This window comes from Apis cerana, linkage group LG11, assembly GCF_029169275.1.
Source record: "Apis cerana isolate GH-2021 linkage group LG11, AcerK_1.0, whole genome shotgun sequence".
In the NCBI taxonomy this organism is placed as follows: Eukaryota; Metazoa; Arthropoda; class Insecta; order Hymenoptera; family Apidae; genus Apis; species Apis cerana.
The window spans coordinates 4,255,063-4,282,704 of NC_083862.1; the positions used below are offsets into that span (position 1 = coordinate 4,255,063).

Genomic DNA, 27,642 nt, shown 5'->3' on the forward strand with positions numbered 1-27,642 from the left:
TCAAGAAGATTGATATAATTTTTATTTGAAATCATTATATAAGAAATTTTATAATAAAACTTTTCTATATCTATATCGTATTATATATTCATATATGTTTATAAATATTTATTTTAATATATTTATTTAATTATTTTATATTTATTATATTATATATTATATAATAAATTATGTTATGTAGCTTGATGAATATTTAAAAAAATATAAAAACATTATAATGTAATGTAATATGATAAATATTATAAGAATATGAAATATTATAAATATAATTCTATAAATTTTTAATATTTCATTAATATTTTCAGTGAACTTCGTGCATGCATGTAATTCACTAAAAATAAAATATTATATTTATTTTATTAAAGATGTTATTAAAGATTATTTTTATATAATTATGATAAGCACAGAGGTTACAACTTATCTGAATATTATAAAAGGAAATCGTGTCTCAAATTAACATTGAGAAATATCGATTTAATACGTAATATGAACTATAACATAAAATATAAAAATATATATTATAAAATCGGTTTCATTAAATATAAATATAAACAATTTAATGACATTAATTTTAACTATTAATACATTGATTTATAAAAATGAATGAATTTTGCATAGATAAAAATGTTAATAATTAAAGTACTTAATTAAAATCAATGATATCAATGAATAATACGTTTTACTTGCTTATTTTTTATAAAAAATTCAGTTATGTTGTAAATGATTTTTTGGAAGTTTTAAAATCTGTAGATTAGAATATAATTAAATTTATATCTTTGCATATCTTTGAGAAATCACAATTGTTATTTTTTTTTAAATGCATTCATTTTTTATATAGAAAATAAAAATTATTTTTTTATGAAGAAAATATTTTATTTAATATATTAATAAGAATTTATTCTAATATTTATTTTATTATTATATATATATTTTTTATTATTATATATTTAATTATTAAAATAAGTAAAATTGAACTTTAATAAATGGAAGATTAAAAATGAAAATGTTGAAAGTAAATTCAATCCATTCTATAATGATGTATATATTTTTATTTAATATTGTTAAAATTAATCATTAGTCTCAATATTAATTAAACCATAATAGATATTTTGGAACCAAATAATTGCATATAATTAACTTTCTTTTCTGTCTTGAATTCTGAGGTATTTCACAAAACAACATATCTTATTATTTTTTGGAATTGGATTTTAAAATTTTAGGAATATATTTTTTATATTATAAATATTTTATTTTCTTACTAGTTTATATATAAATACTATAACATCAGAATTTTTTCTTAAATTAATTACAAAAATCTTATAAATATATTATTTTTGACTATATTTAATTTCACAGATATTAATCATTATATGATTATTATTAAAATATAAAGCATAAATTTTAACAATTTGTTCTTTTTACTAAACTTTTTAATGTCATCAACTTATATTTCTTTTATAGTATTATGAAATTATTATTTTTATTATTAAAATTAATATAATAGTTAATAATTGTTTAATTTTTCAATTTTCAATAAAATATTAAATAAAATAGTATAAATATTAAAATTTTTAAATGCTTAAATTATATGAAATGATTCGATTGAAACAACTGGTTCGTTTAATGCAAATGGTGATTTCTATTGAATATTACGCATAGTATAATTTCGGAAGATTAAAATGTTCATAGGATACTATTTATTTCATCTTTACAAATGAAAGTTTTTGTTGGATGAAAATGAACTTATATATGGAGAGTAAGAACAATAGAATAAATTGACAGCAATAGAATAGATATGCGGCTTTTAAAAAAAGAAATTAAATAGAAATAGAAATATATGTATTAAATAGAAATATGCGTTAATAGAAATATATTTAATAAAAATATAATTAATAAAAATAGAAATATATATATTATGATGAATAAATTAATGTTAATATTGTTAAAATAAAATATATTTTTTTTTGCAATTCCGAGAAATAAGAAATTATATATTTTAAAATAGGAATATAAAATATTAAGCAATTCATTATTAAAGAATATTTTCATAAAATAAATTTAAAGAAGTTATTAAAAGAAAAAAATATCTTTCATAAAAATTTTATTATAAATTTGTATTAATATTTTGTTTATTAAAATTTTATATTTTTATTTATAATATTGCATTATTAATAAAAAATCACAAGAAGGATAATATTATTTAAAAATATCACAATTATATAAAACCGTATGAATAAAATGATTCAATCATATCGCAATGCATCAACGAAATTTTTAGAAATTTTTATAATTTATAAAAAATTTAAAAAATATCCGCAATTTTATTGGTAATTATTTAATATTATAATAGAGAGATAATATTTAGAAAGATAAAATCAAGATTGCTTCTGTTATTTTGCTTGATCTTACTACCGCTTTTGCTGTTTTCTATCAGTAACAATAGACTTTTTACACGTTTCTTTGCACTTATTGTGAATCAAACCGTTATTTCTCGAGGGAGGAAGACGTATAACAATGAGGAAATTGAATAGATGGCGAAGTGTTTTGTCAGAGAAACTCATTATGAAGGGAAACGAACTTGAATGTCTTCGGTAAAAACATAAAATAAATGTGAGAGAGAACGAAATATATGAATATGTATTTAGTTTCGAAGTAGTATTTAAAATTAAGTAACGATGATTAGTAATTGAAATTGTCGAAACGATGTTGACTTCCAAGATGGCAATATTTATCAGTTCCTTTAATTTAAAGTATCAATTACAATTAAATATAAAATAAGATTATATCATGTTATACAAAATATCTAAATATATAAGAATATAAATAATAACTAATATAATTATTTTTTAACAATTTAGTGATTCAAATACAAATTTGAAATTTAATATTTACCTGTAATTATAATAATTTTGAATGTTTAAATAATTTTTTTTAATAAAAAATACAATTATATTTTTTAAGATTCAAATTATCTTTAATAAATAATAATAAATTTAATAATAAATATTTGATAATATTTTTGAATGGTAATACAATTTATAGATTTCCATCTTTATCCTCGGTTGCTTTCAGTTCATCACTGTTCTTACACCATGAGGGCGCCACGTATACTATGTTTATAATATTGTTTGTTTCTATTCCTGATATTTAACTTTTTTTATTTGTTAACAGATAATTTTAATTCATGATATTAATTGATCTTGTATATAAGTTATCAAATTTGTTTCATCAAATAGTTCGTGAACACGTCTTATCATTGAATAACATAAATAATTTATTATCAATAGTATTCTATAATTGCTATCAAATTATGAATGGAATATTCCATGTGAATATATACAATAAGTCTTTTCTATGTATTATAAATTTCTAAAATTATTTCAAATCATATTGATAAATATTTTGATTTTTGTAATTAAATATTTGCATTTAATAAAATTTAATCTGATGCATTTAAAAAATATTTATATTATACTTTCTAATTATTGTTGTAATTAAAATTAAATTAATAAAATTATTATTAATAAAATTAAAATTATTGTATTTAATGGAGTATATCATAAATTTTGGTAATTATTTATAAAAAGATATTTTTTATTGATTTTAATGATCTTGAAATATATTGTCAAATTTAATATTCTGAACTATTTTTCTTATAGATACATATTACTGTTGTTCAATTTCCGAGGTATTTTCAAAAAATTTTTACTACTGTATTAGTTATATTTAATTTTTATATATATTTATATACGTTATATACATACGCTTAAGCATATGATCGATTTATCTATTATGTCTATAAATATATCATAGAAGTTGGTGTCCAAAATATATAACAAGTATATTATACGGATCTATTATATTATTATCTATTATAAAATTATTTAAAATCTTAATAAAATAGCCATATCAATTTTATATTTATTGCTAATATCTATTGATTTAATATCTAATATAATTTTTTAAAAATCAATTTAAAAATTACGATTGATGTTATTAATAGATATTAATAATAAATATAAAGTTATTATAATTTCAATCATTGTAATTTTAATCGTTTTATATTTTATTTTTGCATTCCGTAAATCGGAAAAATCTATGTAATGCTCAAGTTTGTTAGAATACAAATTAAATGTAATATTAATTTATTTGTTGTACAGATTTTGATTGTCGATTGTTGTGATATTTATAGAAATAATAGATAAGCGACAATATATACATCACAAATACATAAACAATTCTTTTCACAAATATAATAGAATTGAAGTAAATGTAGAATAAAATTTTTTTATTAATTTTTTCTATTCAATGAATAAATAAAAATTTAAGCAGAAACTTACTTTTATTAAAAAATTGCATTAACAAATTTTTGTAATAAAATATTGAATAAAATATTGAATTGTTTGACGAATATTAAAACATTACTTTAGTTTTTGAAACTTGTCATTTTTTATTTTTATAATATATTTAAAAATCATCGAAATTAGAAAGAAAATAACGTTTTTGCACGTTTTATTGTTATATACTTTATGATTTCAATAATTATATGCAAATTTATAAATAAAATATTATCAATATTTCATGAAAAGAGAATAAAATTTCGTTTTTTTTTTTTTTTTTATATCGATCTGTGATTTTATAGTCGGATTCAGTTAATCAAATGACCAATTATTTAAAAACTTCTATCATTCTGTAACGCGTGCATATCTGCTCTCACAAAATTTCTAGGATAACGTCTTTATGATAATACATTTCCGTGTTATAATTGATAGAATTCTTGAGTATTCATTAGGTTTTATTTTATATCGATGCTGTATAGATATTTAATTTTATTATTTTCGAGAAATCGATTTCGAGAAAAAATAGATTTAAAAATTCAATGATATTTGTTTTTTGGATAATATATATATATATATAAAGTATAATAAATAATAATATATATATTATTGATATTTGGAAGATGGATATTATTACAATTTTTATTATATATATATTACTATTCAAAAGTTTACAATCATATTTTTGCATAAAATAAAGAATCTTTTATAAATAATTACCAAAGAAATTGCTTATAATAAATTTATTGATATTGATTTTAGACAAAAAAATTAATAGATAAAATATTCAAAATTTATTTAGAAATAGTAAAAAAAAATAATAATAAAAAGATCATTTTGATGAATCAAAAATGTAATTTTAATAATATAATTAATACTTTATCATCATTTTTTTGATATAAATATATTTTATTATTCAGCGAGTTTTGATTATAATAAGTAAATTTAATACATGAATTTAATGATTTTATTTGAAATATTTTCTGTTTTCTAATTTTTAAAGGTATTGTATGTATATATATATTATTCTATTTGATTAATTAAGTACATGTCTATATCGACATCGGATAATGTTTAATTTACAATAAATTTATATTAAATTTAATTTCTTTTATTCCATCAATAAAAATATAATAATTTTTCATCTTCTGCGATTAACATTTTATTTTAATGATAAATTTTTTTTTTAAATTATATTATCATAATTAAATCAATTGAATTAAAAAAAATATCAAATAAATTAATAATATTTAAATATATAAAAATTTGCAAATTATAAAAATATAATAATTGATAGAATTTAATTTAAAATAAATTAAATAATTATTCGTTTAAATTTTTTTCTTTTTCATTTTTATCTATGTTCTTTGGTACTGAAATTATATACTGTTGAGATTTCGTAGATCGTATATTAGAAATAAATACTTTATTCTTAAAATATAGATAATTTTAATTATTTAAAATCTAACAAATTTTTTTCTTAAAAAATATAAGAAGTCTCATACAAATTTTTTTACTTAATATGAATAGAAAAAAAATATACAACTAATAAATAATAATAAATACAATAAATAAAAAAATTATTTTCAATATATAATTATTTCAATATATAAAATATAAATGATATTTATAATTAGCATAAAGAAGTTACAAAATCAAGAAAAATTATCAAGAATTATTATATACAAAATTTCAAAAAAATTAGATACATATTATTTATGTAGTAAATGATTGATATTATAATTTCTTATAAATAGATTATAATTTGCAAAATTTCAGAAATTAAATTAATAAGATCATTATTTATTGATTTTATTGTTAAAATATAATTCATTTCGATTATAAATAATAATATTGAAAAAAAAATTTTTTTAAATTTCTTATATTGGCAATTAATGTGTGTATATATTAACAATATTTCAATAAATGAATTATTGATTTTAATAATTTTATCTATTTATCTATTTATCTTTTTATCTATTTAAAAAGCTTTATGGACGAGTTTCTTGATATTAGATTATCAAAAATGTCAATTGACGTATAATATCAACTTTTTGAATTTTTGAAATTATCTTAAATTGTGAAAGAATATTAATTTAATTTTATTTTTTAATATTTATTATTTTATAACTGAAGCGAAGTTATTGTCTTAATATGGTGTTGATCAAATTTTTGATCAAATTAACAAGTTGAAAATTTGAAATGTAAAATTATTTTAATCAAATCAATTTATTCTATGAAATTGTTTTATGAAAATATTTTATAAAGATGAATTGCATAAACATTAAGAAATCTATATAATATATATTTTTAATTTTTATTTCTAATATTATTTGTATATATTTTAAAATATACAATCTTTTTAGGTTTATTATCTTTATAGAAAAGTAATTATTTATATTAAATAAGTGGCGACTATAAAAATAAAGCTTATTTCTAATTTAATTAATTCTATTAATTATCTTATTATTTTTATTTTTGTATAATATAATATAAAATTAAAATACATTCTATACACATATTTATACATCATCAAAATATATTTATATAATTTTTAATATATTTATAAATAGATATAAATTAAATTAAATTCATCATTTATATTCTTTATCTTTTATACATATTCTTTAGCTTTTGTGAGTTTTTATATATTTAAAATTATTATGCGCATACATGATTTCAAAAATTAATAAAATCTCTCCTCCATAAAAAGAAAGAAAATAAATAAAAAACTTTTATAGATTCCGTATTAATTAGGCAACCATTGACATTTCATAGGTTTCATCTTCCGTTTAATGAAATTAAATAATGTAAATCAAGGTATCGTTCACTTACGATACAGTCGTAGGGACTCTGTAACCGCAACAAGGTTGCAGTTATCAACAAACAGTCTGACACATTGTGTATTGCGATACGTTGTTTCTCATGATCAGTTTCAATACAAATCAGTTGTGTAGATAAAGATCGACATTACTAGCTTTTCTATTGTTACAATTCTCTTTTATTTTTCGCAAGAAAGTTATTCAGTTCATTTCATGAGTTGGTAAACGATAAAGAATGCATAAATATAATATCGACAGAGGTGAAAAAAAATATAATTTGTCGGTCGGTAAAGTCGCGCTGTGTTATTTCAACGATTCTCGCGTGAGTGGGTCTTTCTAAATGGATTTAATCGATTTAGCGATCCGTCGTTTGATTCACGTAGGTCCTGACCCTCGACATCAATGACATCACGCTCTCATTATGGTGGTGGACATAGATGGATCTGCTGGTGGTGTTCATGCTCTGTTATCTGCTTTTGCCGCAAACAATCTCGAAAGGTGAATTTCGTTCTAATAAAAATTGTTTACATTCGATTTCGTGATATCCGTTTTATATGTATGTATATATACATGATTAATATATATAGTATTTATTCGTTACATTTGCGTACATGATAGTGCTTCTATTAAGTGGCAGATCATAAAACTAAAAGTTTTGTTATTTCCATTCTATTACTTTGAAATCAGTTAATAATTTCATATGTATGATTTAATAATTTAAAACTTTTTTGCTTTTGTTATTTAAAGATAATTTAAAGTTTAAAAATAAATTTAATTTTAATAATTTTGACTTTTTTTTTTGTCATATTCATGTAATTTTTTTTATGAAAATGAAACAAAACATGATATTAAGATAATAATATCATAAATTTGTGCATATCTTGTTCTTATTTTTTTCTACTTTTTATTTTTTTTATTTTTTATTATTTATTGTCTTTGTTTTTTTTTTGTTATGGTGAATCAAGAATCTTCATTAATCTAATTATTGAAGAAAGTTAAGAAATTCAATCGATTTTATGAAAAATTTAAATTATTCATTAATAATAGATAAAATTATTTTTTCAATTTTTTGTTGAAAAAAAATGTTTTGATTAAAATTCTTTATTATTTTATATTATTGTCAAATATTGATGTTTATTATTTTAATTAGATTTATAATTTCTCACTTTTGCTAAGAAGTGTTAAAAATATGATAATTTTTAAATTATTTAATCTTAAGTATGTAAATTAGTATGCAACATGATCTCAATGTACATTTATTATTAAATACCATATATCATAAATTTTTTCAGATATTTAGATTTTCAATCTTTCATTTCTCTTTCTTTAATCTTCATTTTCAACAATTAATGTTGTCAACAGAAATAGAGTTTTATGTTATTTATAAACATTATTAAAAATTTATAATTACTTTTTTTTTATTTTTCGTATTTTCTTTTGATTTTACTGGATAGATTTTTGAAAAATTTTATAATGTAACGGAACTTTAATTATATATTTATTGCATATTGAAATTTTATGTTAATAAAATATTAATAATTTCGTAAATTTTATAAAATTTTATTTTATTATATATATTATTAATATATGTATGCTCATAATTGATTTTTAGCTGTGAATTAAAAACGAATAAATATTATATGTTAAATTATGCGTTTTTAACTTTTTAATTAGTTTTTTTAATTTTATTTAGTTTTTTTATTAAGGCTTAATACTAATTATAAGCAAGAATATTTTTTATTTTAATTGTGTTATTAATTTGCTTTTTACTAATCCATTAAGATTCAATATTAATATCATATTTTATTTATAATATACAAAAAAAATTGTACAAAATTTTCTTTGGATATATATATTTGGAGCAAAAATAGAAAAAAAATTTTTTTTATAAATTAAAAATTATTTTTAATTTACAAATATATTTTTATTATTTTTTTATTATATAAATTTTTTATTATATATTTTTATTATATAAATAAAAAATAATATATAGAAAAAAAATATATTATATTTGATATATTGTCAAATTTTAATAATAAATTATCTGTATAATATAAAAAAAATAATTTCAAATAAATAATATTTTTTTTTAAATATATTTTTAAAAATCAAAAATCAAAATCCAAAATTCAAAATTTTTAAAATCATAAAGACATGAAAATTATTTTATTATAATAAAAAACTGAAAAACTGTTCAAAGAACATTTTGATACATTTATACTTATTTCAAATTTATATTTATTGCTATCTTGATGAATGATAATGAATTACATATTTTTGTTATAATGCAATTAAAATTCTATTAAGATTTGTTGACTGAGTTAATAAGATATTGAATAATTCATACTTAATGTAATTTTTTTAACTTAAAATATATTATATTATATTTTATAAAATATATTATATTACATTACATTAAATTTTTATGTAAAATGAAAAAATTTTGTTTTTTTATATTAAAAGTTAAGTGAATCAATATAAAATATCATCATAATTAAATAATATGAAAAAATAAATATTTGCTGATCTTGAGCAATAAATTGAGTTCAAATAAAAATGTGTCGATTGTGGACAAATTATAGTGATAATCATATATATATATATTTAATAGAAGTAATATTTATATACATAAGTATTTAAATACATAAAGATATGAGAATTAATCAAGAATGATCATATTGAAAATCGAAATCATCTAAAATTGAAGTAGCGAGCAAATAGATAGTAAATATTTGCTTGACTTTAAGGTCGTTTCCGAGGCTGCTTATTGCTTTTACGATGCAAATAGAACCGTTCGTTCCGATTTCCGCAAGAAAGAAAATAATAAAATTTTCCTATATTCCCGCATCAACAATGAAATCACAAAATATAATTTCATCTATCTTGGAAAATATTTTATATATATTTATTCTTTTTATTCATTGTTGTACATTATTCAACAAACAATATTTTAATCATTTTCAAATTTGATTATCTTAAAAATTAAATTGAATAAAAAAATTTGTTTTTATATTTTATTATTATTATTATTATTATTATTATTAAAAGTATATAAAATAATGTCCATTGTTTTGCATTTTTAATTTATTGATGACAAAAAAGAGATTTTTGGAAGATTCGAGGTTTACTTCGAGTTTCTTTGAGTAAGAAATTAATAAAATAAAAGAGATATACATATAATTATTTTAAAAAAATGAGAAAGCAAAATATTTTCAATAAAAATAAACTTTTGTTCAATTAAATAATTTATTCAATTTTATTTTAGATATTAAAAATTCTTATGATGACGATTAAATTATGATGATAGAAAAAAAATTACTTTCGTAAATATAGCAAAAATCGATATTTTGTATATCATTATCTCTCAAATTTAACATGATAGACAATTTTTATGATCCGACTCGCATTTATGAAATATTTTTCCATTGTTAAATAACTTAATATTTCTAATATATGTTTCATGAAAAAATATTATTTTGTCATATAAACTAGTTAAATTTAAAATAAAAGTGTAAATTGTAATTAACCTTTTATGTAATTAAAAAGAGAATATTTTATACATATACGTATGAATATATAGTTTTGAAAAACATTGAAAATTATAGACTGTTATCATTTTGTCAAATTTAATCATTTTGTCAATTGGAAATATCAAGAAAATATTATATTATTTATATATATTGACATATTTCAAGGTTATTTAAAAAATTTTTCTATAATTTCTATAATTATTTAATTTATTAATTATTATTATGTTATTAATTATTTGGTTATTTATTTGCTATTTAATAATTATCTTATCAAAAACATCAAAAATTTAAATGAAAATGTAATTATTATTTTTTAACTTTGTTAAATATTTAATATTATGTAATGGTTAATTTATTTTACAAAGAAAATAGTAATACGATAAAGAAAATAGTAATAGGATAGACAATGAACATAAATATTTGAGTTCGAAAATAATTATTTGAACAAATAGTGTTTGTTTTAAAATTATGTTAGTAAATTTATTGGTTTCATGATTCTTTCCTAATATTAGAAACGTAGAAAGTCTAATTTACACGCGACTTGAAAAATATGAAAAGCGAGTAATGGGAATAAGATTGGTAGATCTTGAAGTAACTTGATTTCTGTGATTATTATTTTTGATATATAGTAAATATAGTGAAAAAAAATTTTTTTTATTTGCGATATCTATAATTTATCTCGCATTTTATTCTTTTATTTTCTTTCAAATATATATATTTTAAAAAAGTTATGTATTACATATATAAACTTTCTTTTTGATCCAAAGTTTTAGTTTTATAACTTTCGATTTTTTCTAACTAATTATAAAATTTTATCTAAAAACTTATTTTATTTTTTGTAATATAAAATCATTGTGCATTAAAATTCGAAAACTTTAGAATTAACTATGTAATCAATATTTTTGATATTTTTTTTTTTTTTGATATTTCACAATTATTAACTTTTTGCAGACAAATACTCTTCTGGCATTAAAGTTATATTTAAATGAAGTGAAACGAAATTAAATTAAAATTAATCCTAATATATATAATGTTCAATTCTATAAACATGAATTTAGTTCCATACATATTTTTCTTTATTCTTAATATTTATATATATTATATATTATATATTATATATTATATATTATATATTATATATTATATATTATATATTATATAAGAATAAAGATTTATGACAATGGAAATATTTGTCATATTTGTCATATTTATGTGCAAAAAATTAATGAAGATAATGTGCATGTTCAAGATTTTCTCTTAGATTTAAAAATTATTAAATATGACAAATCTCTAATTAAAAAATTTTTGTAATTTTTTGTATTAACTAAATTTCTAAAATCAAGACTTTTATACTGATTGCATATCATATTATTTAAAAGAATTAAATAAAGATATGTATATATATATAAAGTATATATATTTATATATATTTATATATATTTTATATTATAAAAGATTAATGATTGAATATAATAAAAGTATTGATGTAATTTGATCGAAGTTTAGAGTTTATCATTCATAAATAGATATGATAGATGTAAATAGAAAAGAGCAATGAAAAAGAAAAAGAATCAGTATTAAAAAAAAAACACATTGGTAAGATAATATTAATGCAAAATAAAATCTTTTTTATTTTTAATTCCTTTTTATTAAAATTTTTATCAATATATTTGTAATTCCTCTAATTAAAATAATAATATATAGACGCAATATAACTTGGATTATTTATTTATTTAATAATAGATAGAGAAAAAATCATTATTGCTTATTAAATATACAAATATGATTCAAATTATATCATATTTTATTTCATTTTAATCATGAAATTTCATAAATAAAAAAGAAGTTTTTTGTTGGTAAAAATTTTATTAAAAAAAAATTAAAAATAAATAAATTTTAATGATGATTAATAATGTCTTACAAACATTTAATCTTGAATCAAGATACATATGTGTCAAATTTCATAATGTATAAAAGAAATTTTCTTTCAGTGATAAAAATGAATTTTTTTTAGTTATATTGTTAATCGGCAAAATTATTTATTATATTTCGTATTCTTATTTTGTTTTTATGAAACAGAACAAATATAGTTAATATAATACAATTACATTTGAAATACTATATGCAAATTAATCCAAATATTTTCTCATATTTCATGAATTATGTTATTTAGGAAATTATTTAGAATGTTTCTCTTAAGAAATGATTTCTAATTATTGAAATTGATTTCTAATATGTCCCAAAATATTAAAATTAATGTAGCTAATATTCATAATAAATTACAATCAGAACTCTATTATATTATATTATAATCTTGATTTCTAAGTTTTATATTTTAAATATACAATGCAAAAAATGCATTATATTATATATGATATAATATAATACACATAATAAATAATATAAAATTAAAAAAATAATTGATTATTTAGATTTATTGTACAATATAATAAAAATTGAAAAAATTAAAAATTTTAGGCTATAAAAATATTTGAAATATTTAATGAACTTATGTTTAAAGAATAAACTAAAATAACTAAAATAATTTTTTTTTTTTGTTAAGAGTTAACATTTTTGTAATATACTGTTATTTTTAATAATTTTGTGTTAAAAATTTTCATAGAAATAACCTATAAAAATTATTTTAATAAACTATAAAAACTGTAGTATTAATAAATTTATGTAAAATTTAAGTAAAATTTATAGTGTTTGAATATTCTCGCAATTTTTCTTTTGTATTTTGTAATTTTGAAATAGCATCTAAATATATCTATATATTTACATAATAAATTAACATCTTTTTATTTACATATATTACATATACATATATTACATATATTACATATATTTTCATAATTTTTTAATTATTTTTTTTATTATTTTTTTATTATTTTATTATTTTTTTATTATTCATTTTGAATGATGAATAAATTTGTTTTATTTATCTTAGCAATAACAATTAATTAGTTTATTCATTGTTCGTTAATAAAGTATAATCCGATAATTTTGTTCAATAAATATTCAGTATATTTTTTTTAATATATATTGCTTAGAATTATTCAAGCTCAGTTAGTAAACATATATCTATGACTATCATGACTCGACAATTTTATGTATTTTATGATTGATTATTATTTTTTATTAATAATATTAATAAAGTTTCGAAACAAAAATTTTAATTGAAGTTATTTTAGGAATTTTTATTTAAACAATATATATTAACAATGTTCTTATATTTTTAGAATATTTCATTTTTATATACATTTTGTATTTATAATATTAACATGACATACTTTTACAATATTAATATCAATCATATGTAATCTTAAATGCGATATTGTTATTTATAAATTTTATTTATTTATCTTCGAAAATAAACATTATAAAAATTTTACGAATCATTGAAATATATATGTTAATACTAGAATTATCAATTTGTTATACCTGAATGTCTATTTTATATATATATGTATGTATATAATATGAAACTAATTAAAATGATAAAAATATATATTACTCATAAAAATAAGTAAATAATTATATTTTTATCTTAATAAAATATAATTAATTTTCATGATTTTCAATAATTACAACACTAAAATTATGAAATCCATCATTTTAATTGATGGATTTGATTGTATTAATATTAAATTTTTCAGATTTAGATTACACATTATTTTTATATTTATATTATAAAAATAAAAAGATATTAAGTTATGAGTAAAAAATACAAAATTATTTTTAGATAAAAACTCACTATAAATAAAACTTCATAATTAAAAAAATTAATTTATCTTGATATCAGCTCATAATATTTTTAAATTTTATCGATATGATTCCGAAACTGAATATCTACTGAGAAAATTCTTTTTTTTTTTTAAATTGCATGTTACATTTCTTTGACCTCGAGTAAAAAACAATTCTTTGAACGTAATAAAGTTATACCATCGGAATAGTAAAATGTGATTGCGATCAAAGTAGTTATTTTTATCTGTGAATTGAATAGTCCAACGATAATGATGATATGATTACTTCCAAGAAATCATATTGCGCGACAATACAGAAAATTATTCGTATAATGAAAATCGTTCAGATAGAAATTTTGTTAAATAAAAATTAATAAAAAAAAAATTGCAAAAATAATTAAATGTTGATTATAAATTTAATTTGCATATTTTTTATTATTTTTTTATTATTTTTTATTATTTTATATATAGAATGAATATAAATATAGTAAAATAACAAAAATATTGTGTAATATATTAAAATATGCTATCAAATATTAAAAAATAAAAAAGTTATAAATCTCACTTACTATAATATATATATATACTTTTTTCCTTTTCATTTTCTTATATTTTAAATAATTTATCATTAAATAGTGAAGTGAATATTCAATTTAAGATAAAAAAAAACTATATATATATGACATAATTTTTCTAGAAATTTATTCTAGTTTATATTCTAGTTAGATTATTTTACTTATTTTTTTAATAAGTAGAATTGCTTTTTATTTTTCTTAGATGATTTTATTATTTTTTTCTTTAAATGTTTATTATTGTTTTTTAGTTTTCAGTTTTGTGTAATTTTTGATGTCAATATTAAAAAATAATAATAGTTAAAAAATAATTATATTATAAAGAATTTATTATTTTATATAAAAATTTGTTATGACTTCTTCATAATCGAATATAAATTAGATCACTTACTTAGATAAGTAATTTCATTTTAAAAATATAATTTCAAACGAAAAAAATAATATCTATAAAATTTAAATTTTTGTGATGTATTATTTTCAATGATTTTAGAAGATTATATAATTTAAAAAATATTACAATAAAAAGAAAAATAATTTTTTAATGAAAAAAATTAGAAAAATATAATAAATTTAATAGATATCTAATAATATCAATTATATTTAATTTTTGTTATTATTGTTTTTATTAAATAGATATTGCTATAATAAAAAACTGTAATTTTTTAATAATAATTTGTTTATAAAAATTGTATATTTTCTATTTAATTTTTTATTAACTCCTTAATAAATTGTTAACTCTTGATAATTTGAGTTTTCTTATAATAAATAATTTTAGTACTGACTGAATATAACTGAATTTTTTTAACGATATTACATAGAGATGCTCTAATTTATTTGAGATACTGTGCAATAATTTAAAAAAAAAAATATTGCCAAATGTTAGTTGCGAGAACTTACAAAAGAAATGAATGCATTAATGCAACAATCAGTAGATATACTCGTTATAACATTAATGGATAATGTGAGTCATAGGACAAATTCTTTGTATAACAACCTGTACGATATAGCAAAGTTCTAAATTAAAATGGCAAGGTTTAATACAATGATATCAAGGATATATTCATAATATTAATATATAAGTTTAATTTTTTAACTAGGAGATAAATAAGATAAAATATATTTTACACGATCGAATTTTTAGATTATTTTTAATTCTATCATTAAAATTTCTTTAAAATATATGAATTTTCATATAAAATCATATGACAAATTATATAAAATTTATTCTTTAGAATAGTTATAAATTTACGTAAATAATTTTTTATTAATTTGAAAAATCTAATGATATTATATTTGAACATTCAAACTATTTTCATAGGATCGCAGTAGATCGCATATTAACATAAATTGTTCGTTAGTATAATGAAGATACAAGAATGAAAGAATAAAATTCATTACATGTACATGTATTTTTATCGAATAATATTAATTTATATATATATATATATATATATATATATATCACAAAATTATTCGAAACTGTAAAATCTGTTAATAGATCATTAATATCGTCATATGTATGCATAATTTTATCGAAAAAGATATTTGTTATCTTATTACTTTTTTTTTGGTTAGATTATGCTTATAATTTCGGCATGAGAACTTTGTCAATACAATGGTAATTGCTTTTACTTTCGAATTATCTTGTTTTACCTATTCTATTTTATCTATTTATTCTATTTATTTCTATTTTATTCTATTTATCTCGATTCTTTTTTTACTTTTCTTTCATTGTTACAATTGAGACAATAGCTTTTATTGAAATGAATAAATATAAAAGTATACGAAAACAGATTTTTTATTCATTTCTGTTTTGATTGAATTTTTTTAATATTTTTTGTTATATCGAAATAAAAAATTATGTCATAAATAATAATCAGATATTTATATATACTGTAATATATTTTTTATATGCTTTGATTATGTTTATATATGTTTATTATATTTATATTTATATATTTATATATTATACTTATATATTTATATTATATGAATGTGCTATAATATCGATTCTGTTTATATTAATTACATAAACAGATGCTTCGATATATTTTATAATGTTTTGAAATATACTATATATATATGTATACTTATTATAATTAATACTAATAAAAAAATTATATTTTCTTATTTCTTGCAATCTATATTTATTTTATTGAAATATATATATTCAAATATACATATATTTTGATAAAATCTATTGCGCGAAGAGCAAAACAAATCGGGACAAGTTTTGTAAGGAACATGCGCGCGCATCTGCGTAACCGTCACGCGATAAACTCGTGCACGTCTGGTTAATCGTTCGTTCATAATGCAGCTGTAGCAGGTGCAACGATGACATATTGTTGAATCGCGTTTAAATCCTGTGATCAAATCGTGAACTGATCGTTTTCCGAAGATATCATCAAAAATATGAACAAATACATATTCACTATGCTGTAATATCAGGGTGATCGTATAATCTCGTTCGATTTTTTGTTTATGAACTGAGAAGGAGGAAATCGTCAGCCGATAAAGAAGAGAACAAACAAAGTCGAACGTTCCTTCCGTCCGTTTTCAATCGTGAATCATGTGAAAGGAATTCAATTCTTTTCTGCGACAAAAAAATTTTTTCATAATTGGCAAATCAATAAGTTCCTTCCTCTATTGTGTTTCGCTTAAAACGATAATATTTATTAGACGTATGAAAATGAAATTAGAATAGAATGATGTATTTATTTACATATGGAAGAATTCGAAATACACAATATTTTTGTATCTATATTATAATTCCACTGACGCTGCTATCGATTGTTTGATTTACATATATTTTTGTAATTTTTAGTATAATTTCACCAATACCCAATCATTAATCAACAATATATTTAACTTCTAATTGTTGGAAAAATATAATACCTAATAATATTAGCATGAATTTTTCTTTTATTAAGATGAGTATTAACATTATATTCAATAATTTTCATAGTTCGTAAATTATTGTTGATTTTTGAAGCAATCAAATCGGAGAAATAATAATCTTTATTTAAATGAATCTCAGATTGTTATTTAATTTAATATTTTTTATCAAACTTTTTTTTACACTTGACATTTGATTTAATGAATATATGATATTAAATTGGACAATGATAAGTAAAAAATATATCGAATATTTTTATAGAAATTTTTATTGCATTATTATTATTAGAATAAATTTGCTATTGCATAAATACATAACGAATTTTTGTTCTCCTCATTATATTAATGTTTTTTTTTTTTAATTAAAGTATTTTTATTCGATTTTTGTTTTTCTTAATAATCAAAATGATTATTTGTAAAATTGTAATTGCTTAATTAAGATGTTTAATTATGATTAATCAATAAGGTATAACTTTAAATGAAATCATTTTTTTCACTCAGTATTCAAATGAAACAATTAAATACATGAAAGTTGGATAAAATAACTTATCGAAGAAACTCAGAGAACCAGATAAAATAGTCACATTGAACTGTGTTCTGTCAACGCCCTTCACGACACTCGAGCGCCGCCAATTGATAAGCTCTCGGCGAAATTTCAGCCTGGCCTGTTCTCGGAAGCATTCTTTTCACGATCCTTGGCAAGTATGCGTGCTAAAGTATTCACTTGCTGTAACTTGTATACATATATATTATGATCAAATTGAACATCCATAGAAGTTCGACCTTCAAGTTTAATCGATTACATTGTTTCAAATAGTACTTGAAAAATATAATTTTTTAACTCAAAATATATTATATTTAAAAATTTTTTTCAAACATTTAAATTTTTTTTATTTGAATATATTATAAAAAAAATTTATATACATATAATACATATTTCAAAAATTATCTTTATATATTTATAAAAATTTTTATATTTTTATATTTATTTTATTTTCATTATTCTTTTTCATTATTTTCTTTATAAAAATATTAGTTAATATATAATAGTATAATAGTATAATATAATAATATAATAATATAAATAGTATAATATAATAATATATATATAATATAATAGTATAGATATTAATTAATATTAGTTAATATTAGTATAGATCTTAAGAAACCCACCGTTCGCTGACAAAAGTTAAATATAGAGAAAAAATATATAGTTCATGAAAAAAAATATCTATCTTTAAATATTGATCTTCTACTTTCAGCATATTATTTAGTTAAGTGTATTGTGTTATAATTAAAAAATAAACTCTTAAAATTATCAAAATTGCGTTTTTGAAGTTCTTTAAAGCGAGAAGAAATTGCATGCTGCAATTGAAAACTTTCCGCAGCGCGCGCATTCGCATTTTTAAATCGTATTTCATCCATAAAATATAGGAGATTGGTTTGATTTCACAGTGGAACTAACGTAAACGTGGTATACATTAATTCTTGTACTTGCGGTTTGTACTTCATTTTCATAATGAAGAAAAAAAACTGCAAAAAAGAATGAAAACTGATTCATTCAAAATTTAAGTTCGGTTTATTTTTTTTACAAGTATACTTATGCAAAACATGATCTTGTTCATTTTTCATTTACAAACATCTATATATCTATATTCAAATATAAATTACTTTTTTAATTAAGCTATTCTTTATATAAATGTTTTCAGATAAAAAAAATAAACATTTTATGATATTTCACAGAAAATAAGTTTCAATGTGTGATTAATCAATATTCACTTATTTACACATTATTGTACTGCATGTTTATTAAGTACTAAACATATTTAATATTTTTTTCATTTTTTATTCAGTGTTATAACATTCTGTTATTTAGATAATACTAAAAAAAACCAAATTATGTATAATGAAACTTTTATTCTTTTATATCTTTATATATACGAGTTTATCAAATTATCTGATTTATTATTTTCTATGTTATTTTTCTTAACATTTTTATTTGGAAGAAAGCTTAAGTTGTTCCAATTGCAAGAATCAGCCTGTATTCGCATATGCGTGGCTGAGTTCACTCTACGTCCACCACGAGGCGCCAGCGCGTTTCCACCGCATCCGTTTACTTTAGCTCGTGAGTTGCACGTCAGCCGTTGTATAAGGCGGATCGTTCTTTCTTTATTGATATCATGAATTCGATTAATTTATATCAAAAGCATTGTCCGATCAAAATTATACTTTTTCCGTTACGATATTGTTGTATTGGAAAATTAGTGATAAGAAAATTAATTACACGATAGTATTTTTAAAGCGCGGGAAGATTAAATACTGTAAAAAATATTTCATTTGATTGTTATCATTGTAAGTTATAATCAGAGTCTTATCAGTGTTAAGTGATAAAAAAAGATTTATTAAAAAATTCTGTTTAAAATTAATATTTTGCTTGTTATTCAAGCGAAAGAAAACGTGAAACATCCTAATCAGGATTTTAGATGTTTATTTATTAATCATGTGTAACTTTCAATGCATATTAGTGAAATTATTGATTGTGGATCGATTGAAGCGTATTTTTTTTAAAGAAATTGCATCTTTGGTTCATGATCATTGACCTGTTGAAATTTTCGATTTCGTGCGTCATTATTTTCGACAAGGAATTATGATACAAGCGATCATTCTTGATCGCGTGTTGATTGGTTAACGATAAAATATATAGTACCAATGTCACCCTTGAGATTGAATAATTATAGTGTCGTATGCAACGTATGGTGTCAGAACGTGTGGTTAGGTTGTTCCTGAAAGTATCACGATTTAAACGAAGTGAAGGGAGCCGAGTGCAACGAATTCCATTGGTTTCTGGAGTTTGACAACGTGAACTCGGCGTCAAGCATGATTTTCACCGGCAGGTCAGTGGACGCTCTCGACGAAGTTCGCGGTAATAACGTCCAGACGGAAAACCGTCGAGATGTTAGCGCCGTTGCTATAGCTGCAGGATGGTTCTCCAGTTTACGCAGACCTGGTAAAAGGAACAAGAAGGGCTACCAAAAGCAGGCCAAGAGCGCATGGGACCTTAGCACATTATCTATGGTTAGTTAAACGTTCTGTCTGGCTGCACGCACTTACTTCCTTGAAACGGTTGTTCGGTGGAGTTGAATTCCTTCTTAAATATTCGGTCTTTGTATTTTCCCAATTATTTATGTGTTATAAAATCATCTTCTTATTTTTGTTTTTGTCAATCTGGTTTAAGTATGTTTTTGGAATATATTAAAAAACTTTTTTTTAAATTTATTTAAAAATAAACTATTTAAAAATTTTTCTTTTAAATTTTCTTTTCTCATACGTTTAAAAGATCGATATTTCAAATAGCACATATCTAAAAATCATTTATTTATTCATATATTTTCTGTTTAAAATTAACTCTTTAAAAAAACGCGGCTATTTTTGAATCATAAATATCCGCTTTGATTATCGAAGCATGGCGAGATACGATTGTATTGTGAAACTTGATACATAGTACAGCCGAACCGTAGTTAGCGATGTCAACATCTTTTCTTCTTAACCTTCTTCTTCATTTATTTATCAACGTGTAAAGCTTCTATCTGTTCAAGCTTAAATTCAAATTGGAAAAAAATAGAAATATCTTTATTTGAAATAATATAAATAATGTATAAATAACATATATTAATATATAATATCTATACATTTTATATACATATAATATATATTATTTAAAAACTATAAAAAATGTGTGCAGGACATTGAATCTTTATTTGAAATAATATAAACATATATTAATGTATAATATCTATACATTTTATATACATATAATATATATTATTTAAAAACTATAAAAAATGTTTGCAGAACATTGAGTTTATTTAAATAAATATTAGTTATTGTATTTATTGCATGAATAATTCGATTCAATTGCGAGTTTATTAATTCGTACCAACTTCAAGTAGTTACGAAAAGTTACGATCGATCAGTACCGATCTCGACAATCGGTAATTGAAAAGCCGCCAAAAGGTACTTCCGAAATAAATAGACGGTATTAAGAACAGAGAAACGATGTAAAATAAGAGTACAGTGGCGCTCTGAAATTGGCCGACCAGCCAACTTTATTTCTAGGGAGTTAACACCGGTAGAGTCGATTCTATGTCCTGAAATTTGTTTTTATTGTCCTAAAAATAAATTTAATTGAATTTCATTGAATATAATGGAGTACTTTAAAAAATATATCTTTTTTATAAAAAAAAGAATATAAGAAAAATAAATAAGTTATAAATAAAAATTATAAATGATAAATATTTATATAAGAGAAACATGTAAGAGAAACAGACACAAAATTTGCTTTTAAAATGTAAATAAAATATTAAATGGTATAATTATTAAACTTTATATAATATAATAATAATACGTTTAAAAAGAATAATATGTTTATTACAATAGAATAATGATTCATATATACATGTGTATCCATAAAAACTTTGTAAAATTTTAATCGGAATATGAAAAATATATGTGATTATATTACTATTCGAAATTAGTAGATAAAATCAAGTTTGCATAACTTTAACTTATCATGTTCTGAATCAGTTTTCTTATTTTTGTAAAATGGCAGTCTTTTATATATAAATATAGAAGAATAAATAATAGGATCATAATTTTTATTTTGTATTTCGATATAATAAGAAATGTATAATTTGTGATTCATTAATGAAACGAAATATATAATGATAACTGATATATACATAAAAAAATATATGTACAGATTGTTCATTATTAGATGAACAGAACGATTTGAATCAACGGTTTTTATGTCATTCTATTTGTGTTGTTTGATGAAAAAGGCATGCTATGTAAATAATATTTATTCATAATATATGTATAGTATACCTTTGACATACTTTAAAAATTATATCTACAATTACTTAGCTATAACTAACAAAAAAATGCATTTTTACTTATATTATTATAATGCTGTTTCCAAGAATCATACATAATCATATTTTATATATATATATATATATATATAAAGTACAAAGATCAATAAAGTTTCGATAAATATTTTTGCATATCAATAACAAAATAAAAGAAATTATAGAATTACTCACTATATGCGATATTCTTAAATCATTTTATATGATTGATAAAAGAACATCGATGATTGATACATATCTATTTTAATGAAACTTTCCATTAGATCCAAGAATTTTATTGTTTTAAATTCGCGATTTTTTATATTTTAAAAAATCTTTTTTATGTGTAATATTTTTTATTTCTATATAAGTATTTATGAATCATAACAAAAGAAAAATAATTTAAATAAATATTTTTCTATTTAAAAAAAATTATAAATTTATAGAAAAATATAAAACAAAATTTAAAAAGAAGGAAGATATTTGTTAAATTTTTTCCAAAATATTTTTTTAAAAATCTTTCATATAAATTTGTAATTTATTTCTGTTTTAAAAATAAAATTTTTATTTAAATTTAAAAAAAAGAAATAAATATTCTTTACAAAATAAAATTTTTTTAACAAAAGTAATGTTTATATTTGAAAGAGATTAGACAATTTTTTTTATAAATAACAAGTATTTTCAAAAATTTATTATAAAAATTTATAAATTTTTCAAGACAATGAAATTTTTATTTAAATTCTTTTATAAATTTTTATTTAATTTTTATTTTTATCATTTATCATTTAATCATCGTTATTTTATCGTTTATTATTTAAATAAATAAATTATTTTCAATGAACTAAATTAAATTTAAATATAAAATATATATCAAGTAAACAGTATCTAAAAAGGATCATTTTATTATTTAAATTAAAAAAAAATTAGTATGAATCAAAGACCGCAAAATTCTTTTGTTATATTGATTTCTCTGATTCTTTTGTTCTATTGATTTGAATTATATGTCTGTCACAAAAGTAATATAAATTTTTCAATAATATATTGAATATTCGTTTGTTTTAAATTCATAATTATTATTTTCTTAATAAATTTTTTCTTTCTTCTTTCTTTAATAAATTTCATTTAAATAAATATTTATTTATTTTACAAGAAAAATATATTTCTGAATGAATTAAAAGAATGAAGGAAACCATATTATTGGCAAACGTGTTACAATAGCTTCTTTCGCATTCTTGTACGAAAATATCATTCCATGATGTTTCTGACGTCACAAATCGAAGATCATATAGACGAACCGAGTCAGGGTGACTTATTTATAGAGAATCAGGATATGTGTGGAGCTTACGTAGACATCCATTTAATGCAGATAGTTGCTTTTGATAGTTAATCTAATCATAAATTAGCATTCCATTTGTCCTTTTCCATTATATGGTCAATATTTCTATATATATTTCTATATATTTCTATATCTTCAATATTTTATTCGTAATGTCAACATTAGTAGAATGGTCAACCATCTTCTTTTCTTCTATAGAGATTAGAAAAATGCACATTATTTTTATAATTATGAATTCACAGAAACGTGATCCAATTATATAATTAACTCTTAAGGAGTAATAGTATGTCTTAATAATCGGTAATAATTAAATCAGTCCTTGTAAAATTGTTTATATTTCATGTATGTTATTTCAATGAAGAAAATTTGTATCTTTTTTTATCAAGCAAAGATCTTTCATCAATTTTTTATATATAATAATATTTTTATATATAATAATATATATTTAATTGATTTTTAAACTCGATTATGTTTAGATTAACATAAGATCAATTGATTAATCACAAATTTTTTATAAAAAAGAAAAATTTATTTATTTTGGATGTAAAAATGTAATCTATCTTTACAATAGAAATATTTATTTTTACTTAAATTAATGATTGTTATTTTAATTATTATTAATTTAATGATCGAATCAAATCGTAAGCATGCTATCGTTACATATAGCATTATCATGGAAATATAGTTGAAAATTATCAATTTTTATGGTTATGTCAAATTGTGTGTTTACAGATCATGTATCGAAGAAATCTACCGGCCACTTGTTGAAATTACCGCCACAATGATTCTATGCGTAATATGCGCGCGCTTTTTAAAAAACAATGCTTCTTAGAAAGTTTCTTCCTTGATTTCAAATCAGCTAGTGATACATAGCAATAATATAGCATGAATTTGCACGTGAATTAAAATATTAACGCTTACGCTCGATATTATGAATACTGATTTATTTAATTATTAAATATCTAAATAATGAATATATTTCTTTTTAATGAAACCAATTGCAAACTTTAATACAACCGGACGTCAATTAATTAGTCTAATTTAATTATTTATTTTTAAAAATCTAATTTGAAAATAAATTCGTTTTTCATAATCAATCGATAAAAAATATATAAGTAATAAATAATGAATAATAAAAAAATTAAAGATTAAACAATTTTCAAATATAGATGTTTATTATATTAAAAAAATATATATTTAATAAATATAAAGAAAAATTAATTGTTTTTAATATTCTAAAATATTTAAACGTTAAATATGCTATATATATAAAAGGACACTATTTAAATACATACATATGTACATACTAATTCATCCTTTATTCATAGATATGATTATAGAATCGGTCAATTTGAATAATTGAAATTCTGATATGTATACATATCTGATACATATATTGTATATATATTGTATATTCTATAAAAAAAATTACATATTTTTATTATAAATAATTCAAGGAATAATAGAATATATACATACATATATACATACATATATGTATGTATATATATATATATATATATATATATATAATAGAATATATATAATAATAATATTTGCTGTATGAGTAGAAATTTCAAATTTCATTTAAATGAAATTGAAAAAAAAATGTTTAATCATATAAACATGTAAATAATTGTAATTTGTGAAATTTTTATTCTTCATTTTTATTATGTTATATGATTTCTTCTTTATATATTTATCTCTTATCTATTTAGAAGGTAGGAAATAATGAGATTCTGTTCTATTTCGTATATATTGCTTATTGAGAACTTATGTCGTTCTCAAACTTATATATTATTTAAATTTATATATAACTTATATATAAAGAGATTATATAATATTAACATATTTTTTGTAAATGTCAAAGCACATATGAAAATAATTTTTGTTTTTTAAATATAATTATATAATTTTTAATACATTAATTAATTTTATTTCTTACGAAAAATTTAATATTATTATTATTAATTATATTTATAATTATATATATATATATATATTATAAATATATATATATATAAAAATATATATAAATATATATATTGATTATAATATTATTATTAATATTATTATTAAGAGTATTTAATAAAAAAATTGATTAATAAAATTATTAGAAAAGTTTAGAAAATTTAATATATGAAAATAAAAAAAAAATATGAACAGATTTTACATATTCTCGTTCTTTCATATCCAATTAAAAACGAAAACTTTTGAAAATTAAAAATTTTTCAACATAAATATGTTTTTATAAGAAATAATGAATTACATCAATTAGCATTAAAAATTATATGATATATATATAATATATATGATTTCATTTAAAAAGATATATGTAACTTTCATAGCTTTATGCGTTGTATATACATTACAAATAAATGTAAGTATAATAAGGTAAGCGTAATAATATATTTCTTTATATCAAATAAATTTTATAAGAACATTAAGAACTTTAATTTTTTGTGAGATATTCTATTATTCTGACTTAAATATCTTGTAGATTTATCGAATATATCGTGCAATACATGTAGAAATTATATAACATTGCATTGTTACATGACAGCGTTACACTTTATGGTATTAGTTATTCAACTTGCTAATCATCAGCAATATTTGTAAATTAATGGGATAACTTAGTAATGAACAGAAAAAGTGATCCATAAATAGGAACAGCAACGATTGTTTCAAAGAAAACGGATAAATTTTTTCTTTGTTTCTTTTTTTATTCTTTTTTATTTTCCTATTTTTTTTTCTTTTTGTTGGTTTGCAGCGTATCGCACGTGTCGATTGATAAAACAGTTGCATTTATCCGTCGTGATATGGTGATAAAGCATCGTTGAATCGTCTAACGAGAAAAAGTGTGTCGATCGATTTTTAAATTTCGACATTAGTCTGCATGAATCTACGCCGCTTTTACATAAATTGCATTTCGCGGTGAATAATCGGTGTCCATTGTTATGTATCTTCCAATATAAATATTTTGGTAGTAAAGCTTTTTTCTATTTTTTATAATGTGCGTTTCTGCATTTTTGCATGCATTGTATTTATATCTATGTATGTGAAGAAAATTTGAGAAGTACGTATTATAATTTTTACTAAATATATTTACATTATTTTAAGGTTTAATTTAAAATATTTTTTGAAATTATTATCTAACAATATACATACGTTTCTCTGATTATATTATAATTAATATTGTAACATATTTTTTGCATTTTTAACATTATATTAAACAGTCTCTATTAAAAATTTCTAAATTTCTGAATTAATATTTTATTAAAAAGATAGTTTTATATCGTAAATTTCAACTCAAATTTAAGAATAGATACATATAAGTGTATGTATATATATTTCTAATTTTTCTTTAAATCTGTAAAATTCTATTCAAATCAAAATCAATCAAAAAAAAAACTCTTTATTAACATCCTTATTAAATATCTATTATAGTTTTAACTTACAAATATCAATAGCTAAAATTAAAATTTATTTAAATTTAT

General features: G+C 19.1%; 1 protein-coding gene across 6 annotated transcripts in view; it reads left to right on the top strand.

Moving 5' to 3' along the window:
* LOC108001252 (cytohesin-1) overlaps positions 1–27,642 on the top strand; it is a 161,436-nt gene that overhangs the window by 18,721 nt on the left and 115,073 nt on the right. Inside the window, exons 1-3 of one of the 6 annotated variants that reach the window (XM_028668397.2) lie at positions 7,215–7,442; positions 7,543–7,657; positions 24,878–24,938. The exons of 1 other annotated variant lie outside the window; for it this stretch is intronic. In XM_028668397.2, the coding sequence (XP_028524198.1) occupies positions 7,581–7,657; positions 24,878–24,938 (138 nt within the window). In that variant the 5' untranslated portion in view covers positions 7,215–7,442; positions 7,543–7,580. Of the gene's footprint in view, positions 1–7,214; positions 7,443–7,542; positions 7,658–19,466; positions 20,978–24,877; positions 24,939–27,642 lie in introns of those variants that run through there. 4 more of the 6 variants (XM_028668396.2, XM_028668398.2, XM_062081463.1 and 1 more) reach the window with 4 other exon arrangements.